Source organism: Rhipicephalus sanguineus, chromosome 5, assembly GCF_013339695.2.
Source record: "Rhipicephalus sanguineus isolate Rsan-2018 chromosome 5, BIME_Rsan_1.4, whole genome shotgun sequence".
Classification (NCBI taxonomy): Eukaryota; Metazoa; Arthropoda; class Arachnida; order Ixodida; family Ixodidae; genus Rhipicephalus; species Rhipicephalus sanguineus.
This window is the reverse complement of record NC_051180.1, coordinates 69,642,801-69,665,196: the sequence shown is the minus strand read 5'-3', so window position 1 is coordinate 69,665,196 and position 22,396 is coordinate 69,642,801. Positions and strand designations below refer to the sequence as shown.

General features: G+C 46.8%; 1 protein-coding gene across 5 annotated transcripts in view; it reads right to left on the bottom strand.

The window, feature by feature from the left end:
- The window catches only part of LOC119393729 (protein timeless homolog), a 528,180-nt gene that overhangs the window by 236,746 nt on the left and 269,038 nt on the right, over positions 1–22,396 (bottom strand). For all 5 annotated transcript variants that reach the window (XM_049416331.1, XM_049416330.1, XM_049416329.1 and 2 more), the window contains exons 19-22: positions 16,985–17,070; positions 11,727–11,853; positions 9,301–9,374; positions 8,999–9,202 (exon numbers count right to left, since the gene is read on the bottom strand). In XM_049416331.1, coding sequence (XP_049272288.1) covers positions 8,999–9,202; positions 9,301–9,374; positions 11,727–11,853; positions 16,985–17,070 — 491 coding nt within the window. The remainder of the gene's footprint in view (positions 1–8,998; positions 9,203–9,300; positions 9,375–11,726; positions 11,854–16,984; positions 17,071–22,396) is intronic.

The following is a 22,396-nucleotide window of genomic DNA, read 5'->3' as shown; positions in this document are numbered from 1 at the left end:
CGAGGGATTACGCCCCTACAGGGCTCAAGATATAAAGATAGCTTGAAACGACGCGTCCAGTCGACAGAAAGTGCATTCCTAGCTAAAGGAACTGTGAATTAGCGCGATAATTGTCCGAACCTTCGGTGCGTGCGTGTTGGTGAGGAGCTCTAATCACCCGGTACGCACGGTGCAAGAGCTTGCAGAGTTAAACAACGTTGATGCGCCTGAAGAACCAGCGAAAGCAGTCGAAGTCGGGTGCACTGCTATCGCTGTTGTCAATGGCGCGCACTATAGCACAACAAGCATACACCATTGCAAGCATGCAGCAAGCATGCAAAGCCACAATCGGCAATTTACTACCCACTATGTAGGCCAGTTATTCGAACCACGAAGACAATAACACATTGTGGCAGAAAAGACATTACTCACCGAATCTCGGCATTGCTAAATCGTCCAGGATTGACCGAATTCATTACACTTACTAAGAGTTCTTTCAAGTTATTGTTAATTGAAAACAAGATTGAATATAGCTGACTGTCTTTCACGTCCACTAATGTACTCAAAGTGTGCTATTATTCAAGTGTTATTGATATTTGTTACCTAGTATTAAAGCCATTTTTATAACTTTTTACACGCAGGTTAAGTACCTGAAGTCTGTTGATGTTTTCAATTTTGATTTCAAATTTGATTCTCTCAATTCTCATTTATTCCCGGTTAATATAGCGATATTCCTTGTGTGATGGGCATTGATGTGACTGTACTCAGCGCACGCAAGATAGTAACTTGAATCTGACACACTGTGTTAAACTCTTACATATATGTGTTATTACTGCATGTCAGCTGACACTGCTGTTCTTTTGTATAATGTTGACAGATGGTAATATTCCATATCATTTTATCCTGCACATAATCTGTTCACTGCCGCCAAACCTTTGAACGGAGCAGGAGCCTCTGTCAGACCTTGGTGCCTTTTGCTCTCGCCACCGTTTCCGTAATGTTACAGAAAAAAAAAATGTCTCTTTCTTTCTGTTGGAAGGCATGTACCCATGGCTCCATCATCGCGAGAGAAATTGTGAAATGAAACAACCAACAATGCCTTAGATTTAGGCGCACGTTAAAGAACCCCAGGTGGTACAAATTTCCGGAGCCCTCCAGTACGGCCTGCCTCATAATCATATTGTAGTTTGGGCACGTATAAAACTTCAGATATATATTATCCCTTCCTTAACGCAGCTGTAAGTTAGTAGCAGCACTTTTCAATGAAGCCACGAAACTCGCAGCACACGCTTATCGCATTTCCGCACTGTGGGCGGGCTTGTCACCTCCAAAGCCTCCGTTCCCGTTTATACGCATCAGAAACAACGTCAACATCTGTAAAGCCGCGAGACTGTAGGACGAGGTTTAGAACTGAGATAAAGCGAGGACTGAGAGACACCTTAAAGGGACACTAAAGAGAAACAATGAATCGGTTTAGATCGATAAATTGTGCTCTTAGAACTCTAATGTCGTTAATTTCGCCATCATAGGATTATTAATAGAGGAGAAAATCAAGTTCAAAGTTTCATCTTTAAATTTCGGGCTGAAATCTCCCCGCGTGACGTCACGGATTTCAAAGTGCATTTATCGTATTTTGGCGCCATTGGCTCAACAAAATTACCCCAAACTTGGTATGTTATGTCTATGGCCTCATCAGAGGACAATGTACTTCATTTTTACCCATTAGGAACTACGTAGTCACTAGTAGGCGCTGTCAGAACACGTGACGTCACAGCGAATGGTGCGGAAACTTCTAGGTGGTGTCGCCACCCACATTTTGTTTTTGCGCGTTTTCTTGCTTAGTAAGCGTCTTCTCGCAGCAAGCGTGGTGTTTTTGGCATCGTGAAAGAGTACTTTACTAGTATGAGAAAAATCGTTTTACTCTTAGTATCCCTTTAAATCCCTTTAAAGGGACACTAAAGAGAAAAACGATTTTTTCTCGTATTAGTCAATAAAGCTTTCACAATAACAGGAGTACAAGGATTACCGCGAGAAGGCACCTTGTAAGAGGGAAATCGCGCAAAAATTTATAGCCGGTGGGGACGCCATCTTGAAGTTCCCTCCCCAACCCGCTGTGACGTCACAGATTTTGACAGTGTGCACCGGGGTCTACGTAGTTGTTAATCGGTAAAAATGAAGCATATCGTCCTTTGGGTGGGCCAGAGGCTAAACGTACCGATGCTCAGGAATTTCATTGACCCAATGTGGAGAAAATACGAAAAAAAAAAGTATATCTCAATTTTCTGACGTCACGCTGATGTTCAAGTACAGACATTTCGACGCGAAATTTTTAAATGTGTCTCTTTGACGATCATTTTCTCTTCCTTTAACAAACCTATGAAGGTGAACTAAACGACTGTAGAGGTCTGGAAGAATAGTGTATTCGTTTAAACTGATTCATTGCTTCATATCAGCATCTCCTTAAAGAGCTCGAGCAGCAATTACAGATGATGAAGAAATAAATAGTAAAAGATGCGAACAAGGTCTCTTTCTAAAAGTCCTCTCAGTTTACAGTTCAATGAGCTGAGAATTGAGACGATGACTAGAAGGCGATGCGAATAGGCACATTTGTTATCTTGTTCGTTTCATTCTAATTATCATCGTAATTTGCAACTCCACCTCCTTGTATTCATATTGGAACTTTAGCGCACACACACGAGGACACACAAGAAGGAACACACGGACCAGCGCAGTGTGTTCCTTCTTGTGTGTCCTCGTGTGTGTGCGCTAAAGTTCCAATATGCAGCAAAACCAACTAGCCCGCTTTTCCGTATTATTACTCCTTGTATTCGCCGGAATTCTCAGAAAAGCAGACATTACTACGGGGTAAGGAAAACTTGTAAACATCTCGATGCACTTACATATCGCAACGTGCGGTATGCGTAGCTGTCACAGCTGGCAGGCATAGACGTGAACGATATGATATGGAACACTGAAACGACCTATTGAACGCCATAGCGGCTAAACGAAGTTGGCAAGCCCAAAACTGTGCACGACACTAAATGCTCACGCGGAAAGGTATCTACGGCGATCCAATACGTCACATTCATATCAGTACATTACAAGTGATCGTTGAATAAACATGATATCGGTGCTACAGCTCAAATCGCTAACGATAGCAGGTGAAACAGGCTCGCGAACTGCCAACACGGCTTACCCCAGGATCACGTCCCCGTAAAACCCGCCAGAGTCGCTTGTTCGCCGTATAAGGCAACGAATAAAACGGCTGCATAATGGTATACGGCCATAACGCAACCATCACGCTTATTAGATCGGTCCAGGAGATAAGCGCAGCTGATGCGGAGAAAGAAGAAAAATGATTACGAACGACACACGCAACGTTGATGAAGAGGTGCCGCCCCTGTCCGAAACACATACATAAACACGTCAACACAATGACGACAATACAGCGACAAACTATAAAGGATGCGCTAAACAGACAGCAGCACGAGACAAACCGAAGAGGCGAGAGCATGCAAGTCTTAAATAGCAAAAGCAAGCAGACCCGACGCGCGCGTAATCCATCAATTGCGCGGGCAAGCGTTTCTCATCAGGCGGCCCGTTCCATATTTCGCTCTCCACAAATCCCGAGTGGCAGCCGACGAGAAAGCCTTTAGATCTATACTCAGAGAGAACGTGAAAGAAGGGGGCTCAATGAAGAAGGGAGACGGAAATAAAAGAAGGCGTCGCGCCGCCATGGCAGAACCCCCAAACCGACGCAGCACCACATTCTCGTTCTCAGAGGCCGCGGCCTAATCCGTCAGCTGCCCGCTCGGCCACGAAGCGAACCGATCGCCATCGTCTCTGTTCGTCGGAAAAAAATAAGAGAGAGCGGCGTCCGACGTGCGACTAACTACAAAGCCCCGGAAAACACCACAGCGCGCGCGCGTGCACGGACACACAGGCGGGCTCATCTCTGGTCTTCGGGGGCGGCGAGACACTCAAGTGTTCCGCCCGTTGCGCTGCTTGTCGATTCATACATATACAGCTCGTGTTCAACGACGGTGTTCTTGTGCTGCGAAGGAGCTGTAAGTGTCTATACATCGCTTACGGGAGGGCCGCCAGAACTGTGGACGACACCGAAGCTGTTGCGAGCGAGAAGAGGAAGCAACGACGGAAGCAGATAAAGCGTCGCACATATAACAAGCACTATGTATTACCTCATACGGATGTGCAGTCCCGCTCCATATGACTTCCAATACAGGACTCACGAGCGCGTGGACTCACGAGTTCAAAGGTGGCGTATGGCTACAACTTATTATATCTTCTTATTTGGGATCATCCTCAAGTAAGATGAACAGCGTTTAGATAAGGAATAGTGGAAGCCGTGGGGGCTCTTAAAGCTTGTGAGGTCACACGCTCCCGTGTTGCAAGTCATATTGAGCGGACTGTATGTACGTAGGTTTCCAGAAGATTCCTAGCTATTCGGTTAAAGGGGCCCTGCAACACTTTTCGAGCATGCTCAAAAAGCGCTGCCGATCGGTAGTCGAGGCTCCCGAGAACACGCGAGCCAAATATTATAGCGATGCGCACGGCCTGGAATTTACAATAAATTCTCAAAGTCAGCTGAAAATCGCTCTCTCTTCTCTCGACAAATGATGTATTAGTCCGCAAAATATGACGCGATTGTCGGCAGTTCCACCATTGGCTGATGTTATAATCACGATAACACCCTCATTATTACTTTCGTTGTTAATTTTGAGTTCAATAAGTAGATAATATGTATGTTTATATTATGTTATCGCGTTAAAAACACCGAACAAACATTAATATTAGCACTTCCGGTCTCACCGACAGCTCGTCTGCTCGTAGTTGCGTGGTTCCATTTTCTTCGCCATGCGCAGTGCCGAAAACGTGAATATTTCTGTGCTTTTGACCATCGCCGGTTGCCGTTGAGAGTGGCAGCCGTTCGAGTGTTGCCTCGTCAGCTGAGAACTGCATCGTCGGCACGTTCTCACGACCGACCGAGGCACGGGCGCAGCGTGTCTCCGATAACAATGCTGGCGTCCGGTAATGGCGGCGCTTCGGGGTCGTCTGCCAGTGCCGTCTTACGAGGCGGTGTATCGGAGTATGGGCCGAAACCGATCTCAGCTGTCATTCGTTCCAAACGAGCGCGCACGTTTGCCTCCATGGTTGGCAGAGCGATGAAAACACTACGGCGTTCGAGGTGCACACCCAACATTACCAAACCGACGCGCAGTTTTCAAGCACGCGCGATACGCAGCGCGATCGACTCCGCTCGACGAGAACGACGCCAACGACGCAAGCCGACCGGAAGTGGCGGCACAGACCACGTGGTTGCGCCGAGACGCCAGAGAGAAAAAAATGAAAAAAATGCCGCCGGCGCTGACGTCGCCTCCTCGCACCTCCGCCCTCCCTCCCTCCCCTCACGCCGCGCGCAGCTTTCCGCGCGCTCGCTGCGTTGAGTTGAGAGAGAAAGCTGCGGAACGTGATCTCTATAATTTGGTAACACCACTTAGACTTGACGGATTCGAAAAATTTTTGCGGCATATGGCTCGTGAAGAGTCATATGTCAATAATGGGACTATTCCAATATAACAAAGAAAGGTGTTGCAGGGCCCCTTTAAGGGTCATATTAACGAGGCACAGTGAAAAACATTATTTATTGCTTATTGTCTGACGTTTTAGCACAGGACGGGCCTTTATATATATATATATATATATATATATATATAGACCACGCCATAGTGTTCGAGAAGCTTCGCGATTGTCACTTTGTTAAGATTGCGCGCATGACGCGAATAGTCAAGATTATTCCAGAGCTTGCGCGACCACCAGTGATACGGCTGGCAATATATATATATATATATATATATATATATATGGATGGATGGTCAAAACTCGGTTATTGTAAACTTTCCTTGATCGCACTAAATAAATATAGCGCAATAAAGGAAAAGTTATCAATACTGAGTTTCGCTCATGCCCACCCGTCGTCCGTCCGTCTCGTTTTATTCCCGGAGAATGCGCGTTCCTGCAGGCTCCAAATGGTCATGAGTAAACATTACCCCTAACAACGAGTTGAGCGGTGCTATTAATTGGGTTCGATCGCCTTGGGGGGTGTAAAACAAAGTAAGAGTAGAGTTAGGCAGAGAGAGAGCTCAGATGAGGCCCTTCTGGCAGCCGATCGAGACGCTTCTCTCGCGTCTCTTGTTTGTTTTCGTTGCTGTCGATTTTCTCGCTGGAGCGTGGTGCTTCTAAAGCTTTCGATCGAAGGGAGCGCAATAAAAGGAGCGCCCAAAAAAGACAAACAAGGCACTGACTTTGGCAAAGCCCTCTAACACCCCGCGTGGCCGACGGTCTCAACTTTAAACTAGAGAGTACGTCTCGCGCGTGCCTGGTAAACAAGGAAGACTTTTCCACCGTACGCGATAGCCTGTACCGAAAACTTTCTGCGCAGCACTGTGTTGCAGCTACAAGATAACTACTAGAATGGTAGAGGCACTGCGTACTCCAAGAGCCCGGCCCACTCTTTAGCTTCCTCCAATATTCTAACGACTGCCCAAGCAAGCAGATCAGACGATGTAAGACGGACAGAAGCTAACACGGAAAAGAAATTAAAAAAAAAATATGCAACTAATCAAGCTTACGTGGGTGTGTGCGCGTGCATGCGTGCGTTTGTAGTGTACCAAGAGGACTTCACAGTTTCAACGCAATGTTGAAAACGGGGGGAAAAACAGACTTTTAGAACGATAAGTTTTCGCAATTAACCCTCAGTCGACGTTCGTCCACAACTCCGCTTGCTGGCAGATGCAGCCCGTCATCGCAACGGCAAAACGCGCCTTCTTAAACGTCTCGCTTCGCCGAGTTCAATGTCCTATTCAATAGAGATTTAAAAGCTCGCCATGTGCACTCTAAAGAAAAGATAAAAGAAATGCGAAAGCAAAAAGAAAAGAAAGAAAGAAAGAAACACAACAAGCGAGCCGCCAAGGTATTCATGCCAGCCGCACGACGCCGCCGTTATTCAAGCGTGGATCGAGCCACAGCACTGAAAAAGACTCCAAAAAAACTCGGCCCAGGCACCGCTATTGTCAGCTTCAAACAGGAGAGTCATTAGCAGGTCCCCATCTAGAGCAGTTTTATTGAAGAACTCAGTCGCGAAGGCGGCACGATATTAAAAGCGCTGATTAATAGCCCCCTATTCGCATTTGATCGGGAAGTGGAATATTGCGTCGAAAAAGAAAAGAAGAATGAGGATTTTGCGAGAATACATCCTCGCTGTTAGCACTAGACCATTCTCCTTTTCTTTTACTTCTCGGTTCTTTTTCTTTTTTTTTTGCGCACTACTCTAGCGCAGACGTGAGTACCACTTTGTAATCGTTTCAAGCTCGGCAAAGGGAAATTATCGAGAAAAAATAGTGTTATCACGTGTATTACTAAATTACCATTATAAAACACAAAAAAAAAACGATCTTGCAAGGAGAAGCCGTTTCGCAATTAGCAGACAAGGCGCTAAAAGAAAATATGGCGGGAGACGAGCGACTCCTCATGACGTCACAGATTGGAAAGCGTCTGCTATGTAAGTGTTTATCGGTAAAGTTTAGTTACATTATGTTCAACAAGAGCCACACCGACTTCGAATGGAAATCCTCCAAAACTTTCGCGAGACTGACGTGACCACGAACATGGAAAAAAAGAAAGAAAAAGGAACTACAATGGATTTAACGCAGGCTTAATGTTTTGTGATTATAGTTTAACCACAATACCGTCACGAGCGCTCTTAAACCAAGCATGTTAATTAGGCGCGCGAAGCGTTTGTGCGCCACGAAGCATGTTCACGTTGCGAAAGTTCTGGAAGCACAAGTGCTACACAGTATATGCACTGTTAACTAACAGTACCTATAGAAGTTTGCGGCAGCCGATTCGCTAGAGCTTAATTGCGAGTGAAATGTTAAAAACAGCCTAAAGCTAATTAGCAGCGTGAAACAGCTGAAACGTAAAGGTCGGCAAATGTGAACTCCGGTTCGTTAGTGTCTGCAGTTCTGGTAAGGCGCGGTCACGTAAGGCAGATGCACTTGGCGTCGAAGTGCCAAACATTAAAACACACCACCAGTGCCATAAAATTGGATATTTCTGCAAACTTTGAGCAAGAACAAAGCAGCGGTACGTGCAAACTTCAGCAGCGAAGTAGGCGCATCCCTGTGGCCCTATACACGGCCGAAGCGCACACATTCAGAGTTATTTGTATTTTTAACTGTCGAGAAAACTTTCCGTGAGGTCCCATACGGATTCCTTTGAGGTAGCCGTCACGTGCGGACGGATGCAGCTTTCGCCGCTTGGTCGATGAAAGACGGCGTGTGCACGCACGCTCCGCACGTTGGTTCAAATCTTCCCTCTATCCTTCTCATTCCATTCTATTCCGACCTTTATTGCCCTCTTCCCTTACTCCATAGAGGCTGAGGCATGCTTCCTACAAGGGGTTCCTCCATGGCAGCAAACAGGAACGTACGCGGCCTTCATCTCTCAGGCGATTAAGGCAGAAGTGCGGACGCCCGCTCCGCACGTTCTTCAAACTTCCACCACTTCTATTGTTTTATTGCCCTACTGTCTTTCCTGAGAAGCTCAGCACTGCTAATAATAATTCCTGAAGTCGTACAAGCGAAGACCACGATAAGGTTATCAGGCACGCCATAGCGGAGGGGTCCGGAAATTTCGGCATTCATTCTGTCGTTCATTAACGTGCACTGACATCGCACAACACACGGGCCGCCAACATTTCACACCCATCGAAATGTGACCGCCGCGACCGATATCGAACCCGCGACCTTCCGGTCAGCAGCCGAGCACCGTAACCACTGCACCACCGCGGCAGACACTGAGCCATGCTCCGTTACGGGCAACGGAGGATAGCGCCACCTCGCATTTTCTAGTAACAAACACTCCCTCTCGCGCTCCCAACAAGGACAGCAGAATTACCGCATCATCCTCGCCACATTCTATCAGCAGAAGAGGTACTTGCCGTAGATGCGCTCGTCGTTGTCGTCGGAGGAAGAGCCGGAGTCATCCGACCCTCGCTGCTGCCGGCCTCCGCGGCCACCTGTGCGCGCCCGCTTCTTGCGCAGCTCCACGCGGTTGCACACGAGACCTATCTCGAGAAGCTTGTCCACCACGCGGTGCCGGGGTCGCTTGACGCTGAGGTGCTCCATGATCTGGCCCATGATGTCTGCGATAACAAAAGAGAAGCGGCGTGTACTAACAACGACGCAGAGGCAGCCCGCGCGACCACGGTTATAATACAGAAAGGCAAAGAAAAATGCTCACCTGTCGATTCCCGGTACTTCTCGAATAGCTCTCGAAGTTCAATCACGTCTTCACCTCTCCAAGGTGCGTTGGCCCTTAAAAAGAAAATTGCGAGCAATTTCTCTAAGCGGAACTGTCGTGAAAGAAAGAAATTACCAGCGTATGCCATAATAGCTAACATTGAGGGACAGTTAGCAAACGTAACTCCTTGTTTGTAAACTTTAGCAAGACCTGCTTTCTCCAAAAAACATTCTATTTTAGATGTGTCCCTTACGCCTTCTTCCCCCAACTTTAGCCCAGAACATGGTGCTTCTTTTTTTAAAGATGAACTCAAAAAATGCTGAAAAAGCACCAGATTACCTGCCATAGACATCTTCAAAAACAAAAAAGAAAAAAAAAGAAAAGAAAAAGAGTCAAGACGGGTTAGATTACTCCAGCTCTGCAATGCCTAATCTAGCCAGGGCTAAGTTTAAAAAAAAAGCGCGAAAAGTAAGAGAAACAACTACACAGAAAATGTAAAACGAAACTATAGCTTTATTGCTTTATGGCCGCATGGAAAAATCAAGCTGAAGAAAAGGCGTCAGCTCGGGTGAAGCTACTATTTCCCTACTGAAACACGTGAAAAATACAGAAATGCTCGCGTGAGACAATCGCTGGCCTGATGATTCGACCGAAACTTGCTGCATACGTTTATGGAAAATCGACGCAATAAAAAAATTGAAAAAAAAAACAAAGTTTGAAAACGTTCCTCTCCGACCTACAAGTACCACGCAAAAAAAAAAAAAAAAGGTGGGGGGGGGGCAGACTTGCGACAAAACAAAAGCGAAGCTGGCTTTCATAAGGACTAATGTGTGCGATGCGCGCACACGTTGTCATTCGACTGAGAGCGTGCAGTTTTATGAATCTATTTCCTCGATGACGATGCCGCCGAACATTCGTCACTGACTGGACGCCCACAACCAATCGGAAAACTGACGTTTACTATGTTTTTCTCTCTTTTCGCGTCACGTTGCTCCCATCGTTTACGTCTATTATTCGCGATGCAGCGCGGCTGCATGGTTCTCTCAAGCAGAGAGAACATAAACAGGCGTTAAAGCAAACAAAGCGAGACACAGGACAAGATAAAACGGTGAACCACGCGTGGTGGGAAAAATAAACGGATAAAACAATGTCCGGGGGTCGGGGACGGTGCGAAGGCGTGGCTCCTATTTTTCTCGGCGCGCGGGACAGCTAGCGCTGGCCACGATTTGTTAGCACAAACAATAAGCGTAGCGGGTACCACCGGCACTGGACGGGAATGGGGAATCACCGCCGTCGATTAACGCCAAGCACGCACGAGCTCACGCCCAAGCACGTACATATATATATATATATATATATATATATATATATATATAAGATAAAGCACGCAGCAGAGAGAGAGAGGGAGTTGAAATAGGAATGGCTTTCACATGGGTGCGTGCTCCTCAACGCTGAAATGTCTAAGCCATTTTAGCAAGCCTCGAGGCAGATCTATCCAGGGTGGGGTGCAAACATGACGTCATCTGCCGAATGCGACGGAGGGTTACGTAAAAATTGGGGAGCCCTTCCCCTATCAGGAAAATGGGGCCGAGCGAAGCTTGGCGAATGTGTGGCGGACCTACTAGTTTTCTTTGTTCCTATCACAAAACCTTTTTTCTCCCCGGCGGAAGCGAAACGGTTCTAATTTGTGGGCGTGGCGTGAGGGCGCGCCTACGCAGTTGGCAGCCGTGCCATAATTAGTCACGTTCCGGCGCCGTCACCGGAACGTGAGGTCACGCGTTCATATATCCAAGCAACAATGAAATGTGGCAACCTCAAATGAAAAGTCACCTCGATAAAAGATGAGATCGCCATATCACAAACGACTGATGGCAGGCAAGTCCACGATCGAGAGAGCATCAACTGTCGGAAAACGGCGCATAGAATTACGCACGTGAACGGTGTACCTTCGCCGGCACCGGGTTTTTCGCATACAACGCCGACACCGAAATATTTAACTCACAGCAAGCTTCGCTTTAAAAAATGAGATAACGGCATGTGCCATCGTTTCGTTTTTCCTCTATCCCTGTCTGTCAGTGAGTCTCCCGTGAAGATGAACACATACCAGTTAGCCCAGATGTGCATTTTGCGTGCGACGCTTGGGAGCACGGCGCAGCGTCGTAGGGGAGGGAGGGAGGGAGGGGGACGAAAAATAGAAGGTGAAGGAGTGGTAGGTGTATCTTAAAAGATGAATGCCCGCATACAATTAAGCTTACAGATGTGTGGCCACCTGTGTGGATATTAGAGGAGCACCATCGGGTGTAACAGCGTCGCAAATGCTACTGTAGGGAAAAATACAATCAAAAGTGGATCCATACAACGAATCAGATACGCTCACTGAACCTCGCATTTAAAAGTCACCCTCACTGGGAGGAAAGCCAACTCACTTTGCTTTCTTCGTAAAAGCCTTGACGTTATCTATGAGCCCCAAGTGCTTCAGCTGCAACAGCACGCTGCGCCGTGTCCTCGAGTCGTCGATCATGTGCTCCAATATGAGATCGACGACGTCCTTGTCTGCAGTGAACATAAAACAAGGAGTAAATGGGTTAAAGATGCACGTCTACGTCAGAAATCATATCTAATTCCTGGCAGAATTAAATTATAACAAAGCAGAGAAATGAGAATACGCAAGATTTAAAAATTCGCATGTTTGCTTATTTGGGAGAGCCGGTGACTTTTTAAAGCATATATACCCAATTTCGAGCTGCCTGCAACGAAATTAAACGCATCACATGTCCCATTAAACTTACAGGCGTCCTAAGAAGCCTTAACCTATCATGACAGCTCTTCCGACGAACTAGGAAAAAAGAAAAAAAAAAAAAACTCGATTTACAGTCAAATAACAGCCAAATGCATTCTTATAAACTGACTTCTTTCGGAGAGAATTCTACGATGTTTCTCAAGGTCGTAGTCGTCCATTTTGTGAATCGTGATAACAGGGCTGCAAGCGACAGTTGAAAGTGAAGGCCGAGAGATAGTGGAAACAGCAATAATATATGGACTGAACTTCGGGAAGTTGGAAGAAATGGCACAGAATGAGCTCAAACTTTCCTTCGAGCTTCGGTCGCAACAGCCAGCAGTTTTTTTTTACAACAGACTTTGTCGGGGCATCGGAAAAGCATTAATCGGCTCTAACGGCAGCCTCAGTGCCTCAGCTGTGCCATGAGCGACGACAGGGACCGATGGCCGCCTTTAGAAAACAGGGCCTCCAAGACAAACGATACAAATTAAGAACGATAGGCAAAAAAAAAAAAAAAGACTACCAAGAACTGAAGTGTTGCGACAAGGAAAGAAATGGTTGGTAAAAAAAAACGTTAAAGGCAAGCTGACGTATTATACCGCTTTGGTCGACACTGGCACCAAAGCAGGGTCTGATGGGTAAGTCCCGACAGACAAACACAACACAAGGAACCGATAGAAAGAAAGGCGATTCCTTTTGCGACTTTACCTAGAGATCTACTTCGAAGAACTTACGCGTCCGCCTCGGTGGTACAGTGGTTGCGGTGCTCAGCTGCTGACCCGAAAGTCGCGCTTCGACGGAGGCGGAATGATAGAGGCCCGTGTACTGTGCGGTGTCGGTGCACGTTAAAGAACACCAGGTGTTCGAAATTTCCGAAGCCCTCCACTACGGCGCGAACTGTAATCGTATCGTCGGGCTAACACGTAAAATCCCAGAGAGGGAGAGAGAGAAAGCGAGAAGAGGAAATGCAGGGAGGTTAACCACACGAACGTCCGGTTTGCTACCCTGCACTGGGGATAAGAGAATGGGGAATAGAAAGAGAGAGAGAAAGAAGGAGAGCACTGCACGTGCAAAGGGGTACAGTCAGTCACTGAGGCTGGAGCTCCTCTGACCTACATGACATCAGCGCTCTGACATTCCATTGGGGAATCGCGGCCTTTGAGAGGGCCGTGGGCGAGCCGTGGTGATTACTGAAGCGCCGAAAACACTAAATCGAGGACCTCCAGCAGCTGCAGGGCAGTTCGGGCTGTCGGAGTGTTTAGCTTATTCAAAAGCATGAGCATGGTGCACAGAAGAGAGCGAAGCATCGCAGCAATGTCCTGGTCTTTCTCGGGCAAAAAAAAAAAAAAAAAAAAAAAAAAAAAAAAAAACCAGACATTGTTATTGAACTGCTCACGCGATAAAGCTATGCAATGCCACCCGCGAAATGCAGCATTATAGTACAGCAAGCGACAACAGCGTGGCGTTCTTGCGGACCAGTTGGCTCATTGACGAAAAAAAAAAATTAAAGAAATTAAAGAAAAAAAACACCTTTGCAGGAGTGCTGCCAGGCCTGAAGGAAAAGGAAGAGCGGAGCTGGGGTGTTTCTCTTGATTCTTCTCTTTCTTTCTTTGTCTCCCATCTCTTTTTATTGTCTTCTTCGTCGCTGTTTATTTCTATTTCTTTCTCTTTCTGGTTCTTTCTAGCTTTCCTCCTTTCCTTCCTTTCCCTCTATCTATCTCTCGATTCCTCTTTCTGTTTATATATTTCTTTCTCTCTTTCTTTGATTCTCTCTTTTTCTGTCGTTCGTTCCATTCCTTCTCTCCATTTCTCTTTCTTTCTATGCTATGTTTACTCTCCCCCTCCTTTCTATCCTCGCTTTACCCTCACATTCCTTTCCCACCCCCTTGCTATATTATACTATAAAGGGCTACGCTACGCTATGCTCTGCTAGCGTGCCTGGATAGCCGAGTGGTTACGACGCACGTCTTCAGATCGTGGGTACGCGGGTTCGAATTCAGCCTTGCCAAGAAAAATTTTTCACCAAGAAGTCCTCGCTTTCTCTTTCTTTCCATTTTTCTTTCTCTGTATTGACATCTTTCTTTCTCTCTCTTTGCATTCATTCTCTCGAACGTCAGAGTTATTGCATCCCACGCCGGACACGTCGGCGCAAGTGTTCTGCGAGCCAAGCAGAAGAGGAAGAAAAGGAAGACAACAGCCGGGCGCACGTGTTTGGGGAGCGAGATAGAAGGCCGATCATGGTGACAATTTTCTGGTGACTCAAGAAACGACTCTCAAGAAACGGAAGCGTACGTTCTATAGAAAAGGTATACGAACCAAACTTCTATTTGGAATGACCGTAACATTTACTCCCTACAAACTCCTCCACACTGCCGTCCCAGCGGCAGGCATACGATGAAAGCATATGACGCTCTTCGTGTAATGGGGGCCACGTGATAACGCTACGCAGAGTTCGTCACGTGTCTAGTCATTGATGACATAGACTCGGAATAGGATTGAAAACTGGGCAAGTTGGTAACGATTCACAGCGGGTATAAGCAAAACAGCGCGAAATGAACGAGGACTAAGAAAGGGTGGACACAATACGAGCGCTGACTTTGAGCGTGTAGGCCATAGAGTACTCACACAGCCCGCCACATAGATTTATGCGTTCGTGGGGTTTGATAGTATGCAAAAGCCATACTGCGATACCAGGGACCCTTCAGAGTGGAAGACTTCGGGTCATCACTGTGTGATAAAAAGTCGCGGCGCCATCGCGGAAAGCTATAGCATGTTGACTAGAAAGTCACTGTCTCTCTAGGCAACGCAAGAGAGATCAAAGCCTATCCTCTCAGGAAACGCTCATTAATTTGACGTACTCCGTCGATTGAATACCCTGAAGGAGGTTCAGGATATTCAGGGGGAGGCCCTCCAGGAGGAGGCCCCGAAGTTTTCTGCACCTCACGCTGTGTTGCGCTACATCCGGAGGTCGGCACACCTTTGACGAAGCGACGATGTCGCGCGATAAAGTCATTGATGACGTCGTGTGAAGTAACTTTGGTACCATTCGTGTTGTGGACGCCCGATTTTTCCACTCATGAGACGAATGAGCACAGTGGAAAACAGCGCGATACTACGAAGACAAGAAAGACCAAACAGGACCAGCGCTAGTCCTGTTTGGTCTTTCTTGTCTTCATGGTATCGCGCTGTTTCCACTATGAATATGTACCAAGAAGCTCGAGTTAGCACGCATTTAAAGAGACATATAGGGTTGGCGCCTTTACCAAAAAGAAAAAAAAAAAGCTTTTTTCGCAAAGATTCGAAAAACAATCACGTTGTTCAACTATGAATTGCGACTTGTGTAATGCCGGTGTGCGCAGTAAAAAAAAAAAAAAAAAAAAAGAGAGAGAGAGAGAGAGAGAGTGACGCCACACGGTACGCGAAGCAAAAGGAATCAACATCGGAACAAGAGGAAAAGAGTGATGCGACTACAGGATATTCGAGCCGCGCGGAGGAAGCATTGGTGGCGCGAAAAGAAAGGGCAACGGATGCTTCATACATAACGCCGCACTCGCAGACACATCGCGCATACATCACTCGGCCCAAAAAATATTAGCAATAAAAGTCGCGAGCACTGCGACCGCCACGTGAGGCGCATTTGGGCTTAGCTGAAAAGCCTTTACGCTTCAGTTCATTTACCTGTCTGAGCGCGCAGTGCGGCGTCGAGCTCGCATATGCACTGGAGAGACGAAGATTAAGGAAGACGAAGGGAAGCTTGTACAGCAACAAAATAAAGAAGAAAAAAAATTCTGCAACCGACTGTTATACGTAACCGCGCGCAGAAGCATGACATGCAGCGTGGGTGCGTTTGAAAAGCAATGAAAGTGCTGGGGGCTACAGGAAGCTACGAGCGGTACGTTTGGTACTTTTTTAAAATTTTATTATTATTTTTTTCTATCCGGCGCAAAACAGAAATAGAGGCACGTATGTGCCTGCCGTAATGCGGTTTTCATGCCCTGAAGAGGCACCCTCGTCGCCTTGTTTGTTCCTTGCCTTTCCTTACCTTCAAGCGACGGCAGAGACAGTCAGTCCGCGGGGATGGGTTGGGGTGGGGAATAAGGCTTCTTATATCGACACTGACAGCGCGAGAATTCATTAAAGTTATAATACAAAATTGCCTAGCAAAACAAACATCGTTCGTGCAGTGTGGCGTATAGCAATATGCCAGTTCGCTAACGTATATTCTGCCGGCGTTCTTTCAGGTAGGAGACACAACCCGCCTGAGAAGCTGTGTGACTTGCAGTAGCGGAAAAGCGCATGACTACCCCCAACCTCTGTTACTCTTCCCGGCGCCTTTCCTGCGGAAGCGCCATTTTTATTTCGAGAGGTGTGTGTTTAAACATTATTTCAAAAGCTTTCGCATACACATCAGGTATTTGCTCGCTCGCAACACTTAGTTCTTCTAGCACTCTTTTTTTTTTTTCTTCGTAAATCATAAGATGTCCTTAAACATGTGCAGTACATGCGTTTTTATCTCCGTGTGTCACTCTTGTTTATTTGCACACATCACTTCGACAATGTGTAGTGCCTTCAATATCAGTTTCGATGCTTGAAGACGGAAAGCAATGCTTAGCTTCGGTATGATATCGTTATCTGTAGTATATTTTGCGACTGCTGCATGTTTATCCAATGGGGGCACACTGGCTCACTGAGCTTCTTTGAGAAGCTTTTTCCTCCACCGTCCCTCATGAAGTTAATCAGGAATTAAATTTGGAACTTACAGAGCTCAAAATCAATGCCGTGACGTCAGAGACATACTTTCTTAGTGTCAATGACGACTATATTATACACCCATATAAAGCGCTATGCAAAAAAGATAAAACAACAGTGCAGTGCAGGTGGACAGTAAACTTGCCGATCTCTCACCTGGTGTCATCTCCTCCTTGTAACGTTCGTAGAGAACCTTGAGTTCGTAGACTTGCTCTTCAGTCCAAGCAACTTTGCTGGGTTTCCTGCAACGAAAATCGGAAACGAAAGCGTTGAGCGAAGACCAAGATTGGTCAAGTCGTACCTCACCACTGCCATTCCTCTCATTTTCGACTTCGCGTAATCTCCAGCGATTGACCACAGACTTCTAGGCAGATAAGAACGGCGGCGATGATTTACGCATGAAGGAGGCATTTTCACCAATAGTTGCAATGCAGTGACCAATCAACCAACCTACAGAAATAGAAATTACGCAAGCGTTTGAAGCTAGAATAAACTACGGCGTTTAACGTTCCGAAACACCACGGCGGGTTATGGCTTACGAAGCGCAGTGGATGACTCCGGATTTTCTTAAATGAATACAACCAATATTTTCATTATTTTCCCTGAAGGGCTGTATTACATAAGGCGTACGTTTCTACACAACACAAAGAAGGAGGAGGAAAAGAAAAACGGAAGGACAGGGAGGTTAGCCAGTTCTCAGACCGGCTGGCTACCCTGTGCTGGGGAAAGGGGAATAAAAGATGATAGAGAAGAGATGTTAAAATAAAGAAGAGAGAGAGAGAGAGAGAGAAAGAAAGGACAGTAATGCGATAAACGATACTGCTTAAAGTCTGTCTCTGAGACTAGCTGTCCTCAAGAAGCGCAACAACGCTCTCAAAGCTTTCCGTGCCGAGGACGGTTTCGGCCAGTGTCCTAAGACCTTTTCCTCCGACAATGAGCGATGTCAAGTCTAGCTAACATTTTTTTCCAGTTCTCTTCTTGGTGCACTGAAGCGAGGACACTCACAGAGAAGATGGGCGATTGTCTCCTCGCAGCTGCAGTTACCGCATGTCGGGCTGCTGGCCATTCCGATTCGAAAAGAGTAAGCATTCGTGAAGGCCACCCCGAGCCACAGGCGGCACAGGAGCGTCTCCTCAGCTCTAGTTATTCCCGACGGAAGACGGAGCTGTAGAATTGGGTCCAAGTTGTGAAGACGGGCGTTGGTAAATGCCGTTGAGTTCCACTGTGCCAGTGTGAGTTCACGTGCAAGTGACCGAAGCCTTGTAGCGGCGTCCGTTCTCGATAACGGTATAGCTACACAATGGAGAGCATCATGAGCGGATCGGGCGGCTTCATCTGCACGGTCATTTCCGTAGATACCGCAATGTGCCGGTATCCACTGATAGGTTATGTTGTGCTGCTTCTATATGGCACGGTGATGAAGCAGTCTAATGTCGGCCACTAACTGTTCATTGGTCCATGACGATATGGCGACATAATGCACTGGAGGGCTGCTTTGGAGTCGGAGAAGACTGACCATGCCTACGGCTGTTCTTCAACTATACGAATTTAGAGCAGCACGGATGGCGGTCAGTTCTGCAGCCGTCGATGATGTTAAATGCGACGTCTTGAATTTTATGGTGACGGATTTCTCAGGTATGACACTGACCCTGCTGAGCTTGTAGAGGAAACTGAACCGTCCGTGTAAATGTGAAGGCGCCCACTGTGTTTTTCATGCAGGTATTATTGCTGCACATCGCACAGCGATTCCCGCGAACTTCACGCACGCAGCAAGGCCGCCGTCACCGTTGTGGTGTCTACATCCACTGGAAGCCCTCACCACCATTCCCGGAATACAAAAGAAAAAACAGTCATCACATTTGGCCCTACAACAAGCCACACTACGGTTCCTACACAACACAAAACCTTTGTCACGATGATCAATGTGAAGTTACATTTGATACGCTACTCATGAAGTATGACGGCCAGGAGATAGTGGCTATGTTGTGCGAAAGGCGAAGAACTTGGTGTCAAGCGTTTCTTGAAATGCAATGTAAACGCGGTATACGAGCGTTTCTGCATTTCTTTCCAAATGGACGCGTAGATTGGGAATCGAAGCCGTGCCTTAGGGTTCAGCAGCGCGCAACGTCGCAGCCTGTGATCTATATATACACCAGACAAAGTACGCGTACGCTCCCATTTCTCCGCCGTCCCCAAGAGCAGTGCCAGCGCAGCGACCCGCAGAGAATGAATGCCGCCACACAGGCCCCGCGGCTCCGAACTATTTCGCTGACTTCGTATATGCAGTCGCACTGGCCCGCCGAAATAAGCCTCTCCCTGCTGCCGGTCACTTATGCAAATGCTTTGCCAATGCTTCCGGGCACCAGCACATCGATTTCAGCGGGCGAGATAAACGGTGCTGCCGCGAGGCATCTTCCGGGAGCTCGCAGTGCAATCTCGGCTCACCCTCAGCCGCGGCTTCGATGCATATCAAGCGTGTCGCTCTGGCGGACGACTATCCGCTCAATACTTGGATGTCCTACAATTCTTGTTCTGTTATTCTAAATATTACGTCCACAAAGTTGTCTACGTACGGCGTAATCCCGGATTTATTACCTACATACTTCGACACTAAATGATATTAATGAGTTACGTTGTTCGAACTGCATCAGTTTAGGCTGACAAAAGCGTTTCTTGAAATTCCTACGGCTGTAACTTTGGCAGTGAGCTATTACGGGAAGAAATGAAAGCTAAACTTGTTCGATTTGAATTTCGCCACCATAATATCCACGCTTGAACGTCTGCGTCGTCACTTCTATCGACGTGTCTTACTAAGAGCGGCTCGTTCTTGTGCAGGAAAAGTAATCGGGCATTTGCTGTACTTTGATCCTTTCGTTCATTTTTAGAACGCAATGTAATACAGTTAAAACTCCATATCCCTAAACCCAATTTTGCGAATTTCCCAATCTAACGAAGAAATTTCCATTACCCGTCAGGGTCCCACTGGGCTCAATGTTGTCACCAACTATAATTAACGAAGCTATCACGGCCCTTGACCCGATTTAACGAAGTTTTCCCGGAAATAAATGAACAAAAATGCAGTAATCTCTCTAATTTTGACACAGACGGGTTTTATTCGAGCGTGCGCAGCTACCCTGAAGCGTTAATATACCTCTAGCCTCACTAGTTGCGACCATAGCTTCATTTAGAAGAGCTTGGACGCCGCGTCCATGCCAGGAACAGCGGACTTAACAGTGGGTAGCGCTTTTACGTATCAACTGGCGCTAGGGGCAATGCTGGTTCGATGTCCCTGTAAATGTTACCACAGGAACACGGTGGGTGTTCTCGTTATTTAAGGGTTTATGCGAGAGATGGCACGGGTCTTCTCCTCGCAACTTTCTTGCTCTGCTTGCTCACACAATCATAGCATTTGTTCTCCATGTCTTTGCACATCAGCAACGTGCCATAGCATCACCTGACCATCTACCTCGCCTGTCGCCCGGACATTGGAGGCTACATGTCTTGGCTGTCCTCGCGGACTCTTCAGACGCGCAGGCGTGTGTTAGTGGCAAATAAAACGCCGCGGTAGCTTTCAGGTGCAGCTAATTTGCAATTTTAGGTTTCGAAGGACAGAAAAGTATCTTTCTCGATTTTACGAACTTCCCCATTTAAAGAAATAAACAGAGTGCGGCCATCGCTTCGTTAAGTCGAGTTTCAATTCTACTTCCTTGCCTGCGTACATTAAATAGATCCACGTAAACGTTGTCAAAGTCCATGACATTACAGATTATGCAGGGGGAGGCGGGGGGGACTTTCGCATGACGTCGCCGTCGATCCTCAATTTCTTGCGTCATTTCCAATTTATTAAGCCGAGCGTGACATCATAAAAGTCCCCCCTCCGGGTCGCGCTGCCCACTTCGCGAATTAAGTCATAAAGGTGACCGTGCTCTTTCATGCTCTTTTAAGCTTGTCACACTGCAAGTGCTGGTAACTCGAGTAGCTGGCTATTGCGCAGCAGCTTATTGCTTAGCACCTAAAATAAATAAATAAATAAATAAATAAATAAATAAATAAATAAATAAATAAATAAATAAATAAATAATGACGACAGATATTCTAGCGTCGACGCTCTCAAAGCAATATCACTCAGTGGAGCACTGATCGCTGATTGAGTTTACTTTGCCCAAACTAACGCAAACAGAGCAGCAAATATTGTAAATGTAGCGGAAGCGCCAGTTGCCTTTAGTGTGAAACATACGTTACTATAGGTGCCGAAAAGTTCAATAAAGTTAGAGTCGCTTTAGAGATGGACAGCCTAAAAAAAATACCCTGCTGGGCCGGCCTGTCGCATAGTTGCGAGCAATCACACAATTTTCTAAGTTTGGACCATTTAGAGAGAGGGATAGCGGAAGCCTGAAAGGGAAAAAGGAGCGAACCAAACAACAAACAACTGCACCAACAACGAAGTAGACGTGAACTACTACTACAGCGACTCGAGAGCTGTGGCCAAAGAAGGCGGTAATATAGTGAGGACATCTATCTCTGAAACGAAAGCAGAGAGCTCGGGACGACGCTCTTTCCAAAACAGTCCTGCGGCTGTTTATACATTTATCTTTCCTTCGTACTTTATTACTTTCACAGAGTCGTTCCTTGATTACAGGAGAGTGCCGCCGAGGACACTTTTTTTCCACTCTTCACTGACCTCGCACCACCGAAAGGAAAGAAGGAAAGAGAGAGAGGCAATGGGATCGGGAGAAGGCGCGAAGTAAGAGATAAAATACGGTGAAATTGAAAGGAAATGGTGTGGCTATGGCGGACAAACTCCCTCACTTGGCCGTCTCTTTCTTATTGATGCATGGCGGATTCGCAACGTTAGCCGGCTAACGCAGAGCCATATATCGAGTGGGTAGGCATTCGTCTCCATGCCTCTTACGGGACGCGAGCCGACGACGCATTTTGCCCTTCTCACCCACACCAATCCGGTTTGGCTTCAACTTTCTCTGGTTCATTCTTATTGCTTTTTTTTCAGGGAGCAGGAAGACAGCGGGAGAGTGAGAGATAGAGGGTGAGAGAAAGAGATGTGCCTGCAAGTTCCAAAAGTTTGCCTCCCCCGCTAGCACATATATATGTCCCGTTCTTTTCTTTTCTCCCTCGAAAGCAACGACTTCTCTATTCCGTTTTCCCTGCATTTCGCGCTCATTACATCGCTTCTCTCCGCGTCCCCATCTGCCCCTCAACCTCCAGTCTCGCGATTTCTCGTTTTACTTAGCACCTACCTCGCTCATTTCCATCAGACGAAAACGATTCCAACATCCCCATCTCGTGCAACTTCCTCGGTGAGTTTCACGAGAAAATTAAAAAAAAAGAAGAAGAGGAGAAGTGGAGAAGTGGGGGGTAGGAGAGGTTTATGGGACACGTTGAACCGCGGCACCGAACCCGGCATCATTCGCGAAGTGAAATGAAATTTTTTTTTTGCTTTCTTCCTTTTTAACTTTCATTGGCTATATCGGGCGCGGCAGCAGCTTTTTCAAGGAATCCGGGCGCCACCGGAAGCGGCCAATTTTCGAAAGTTTTGCCCAACAGCGAACG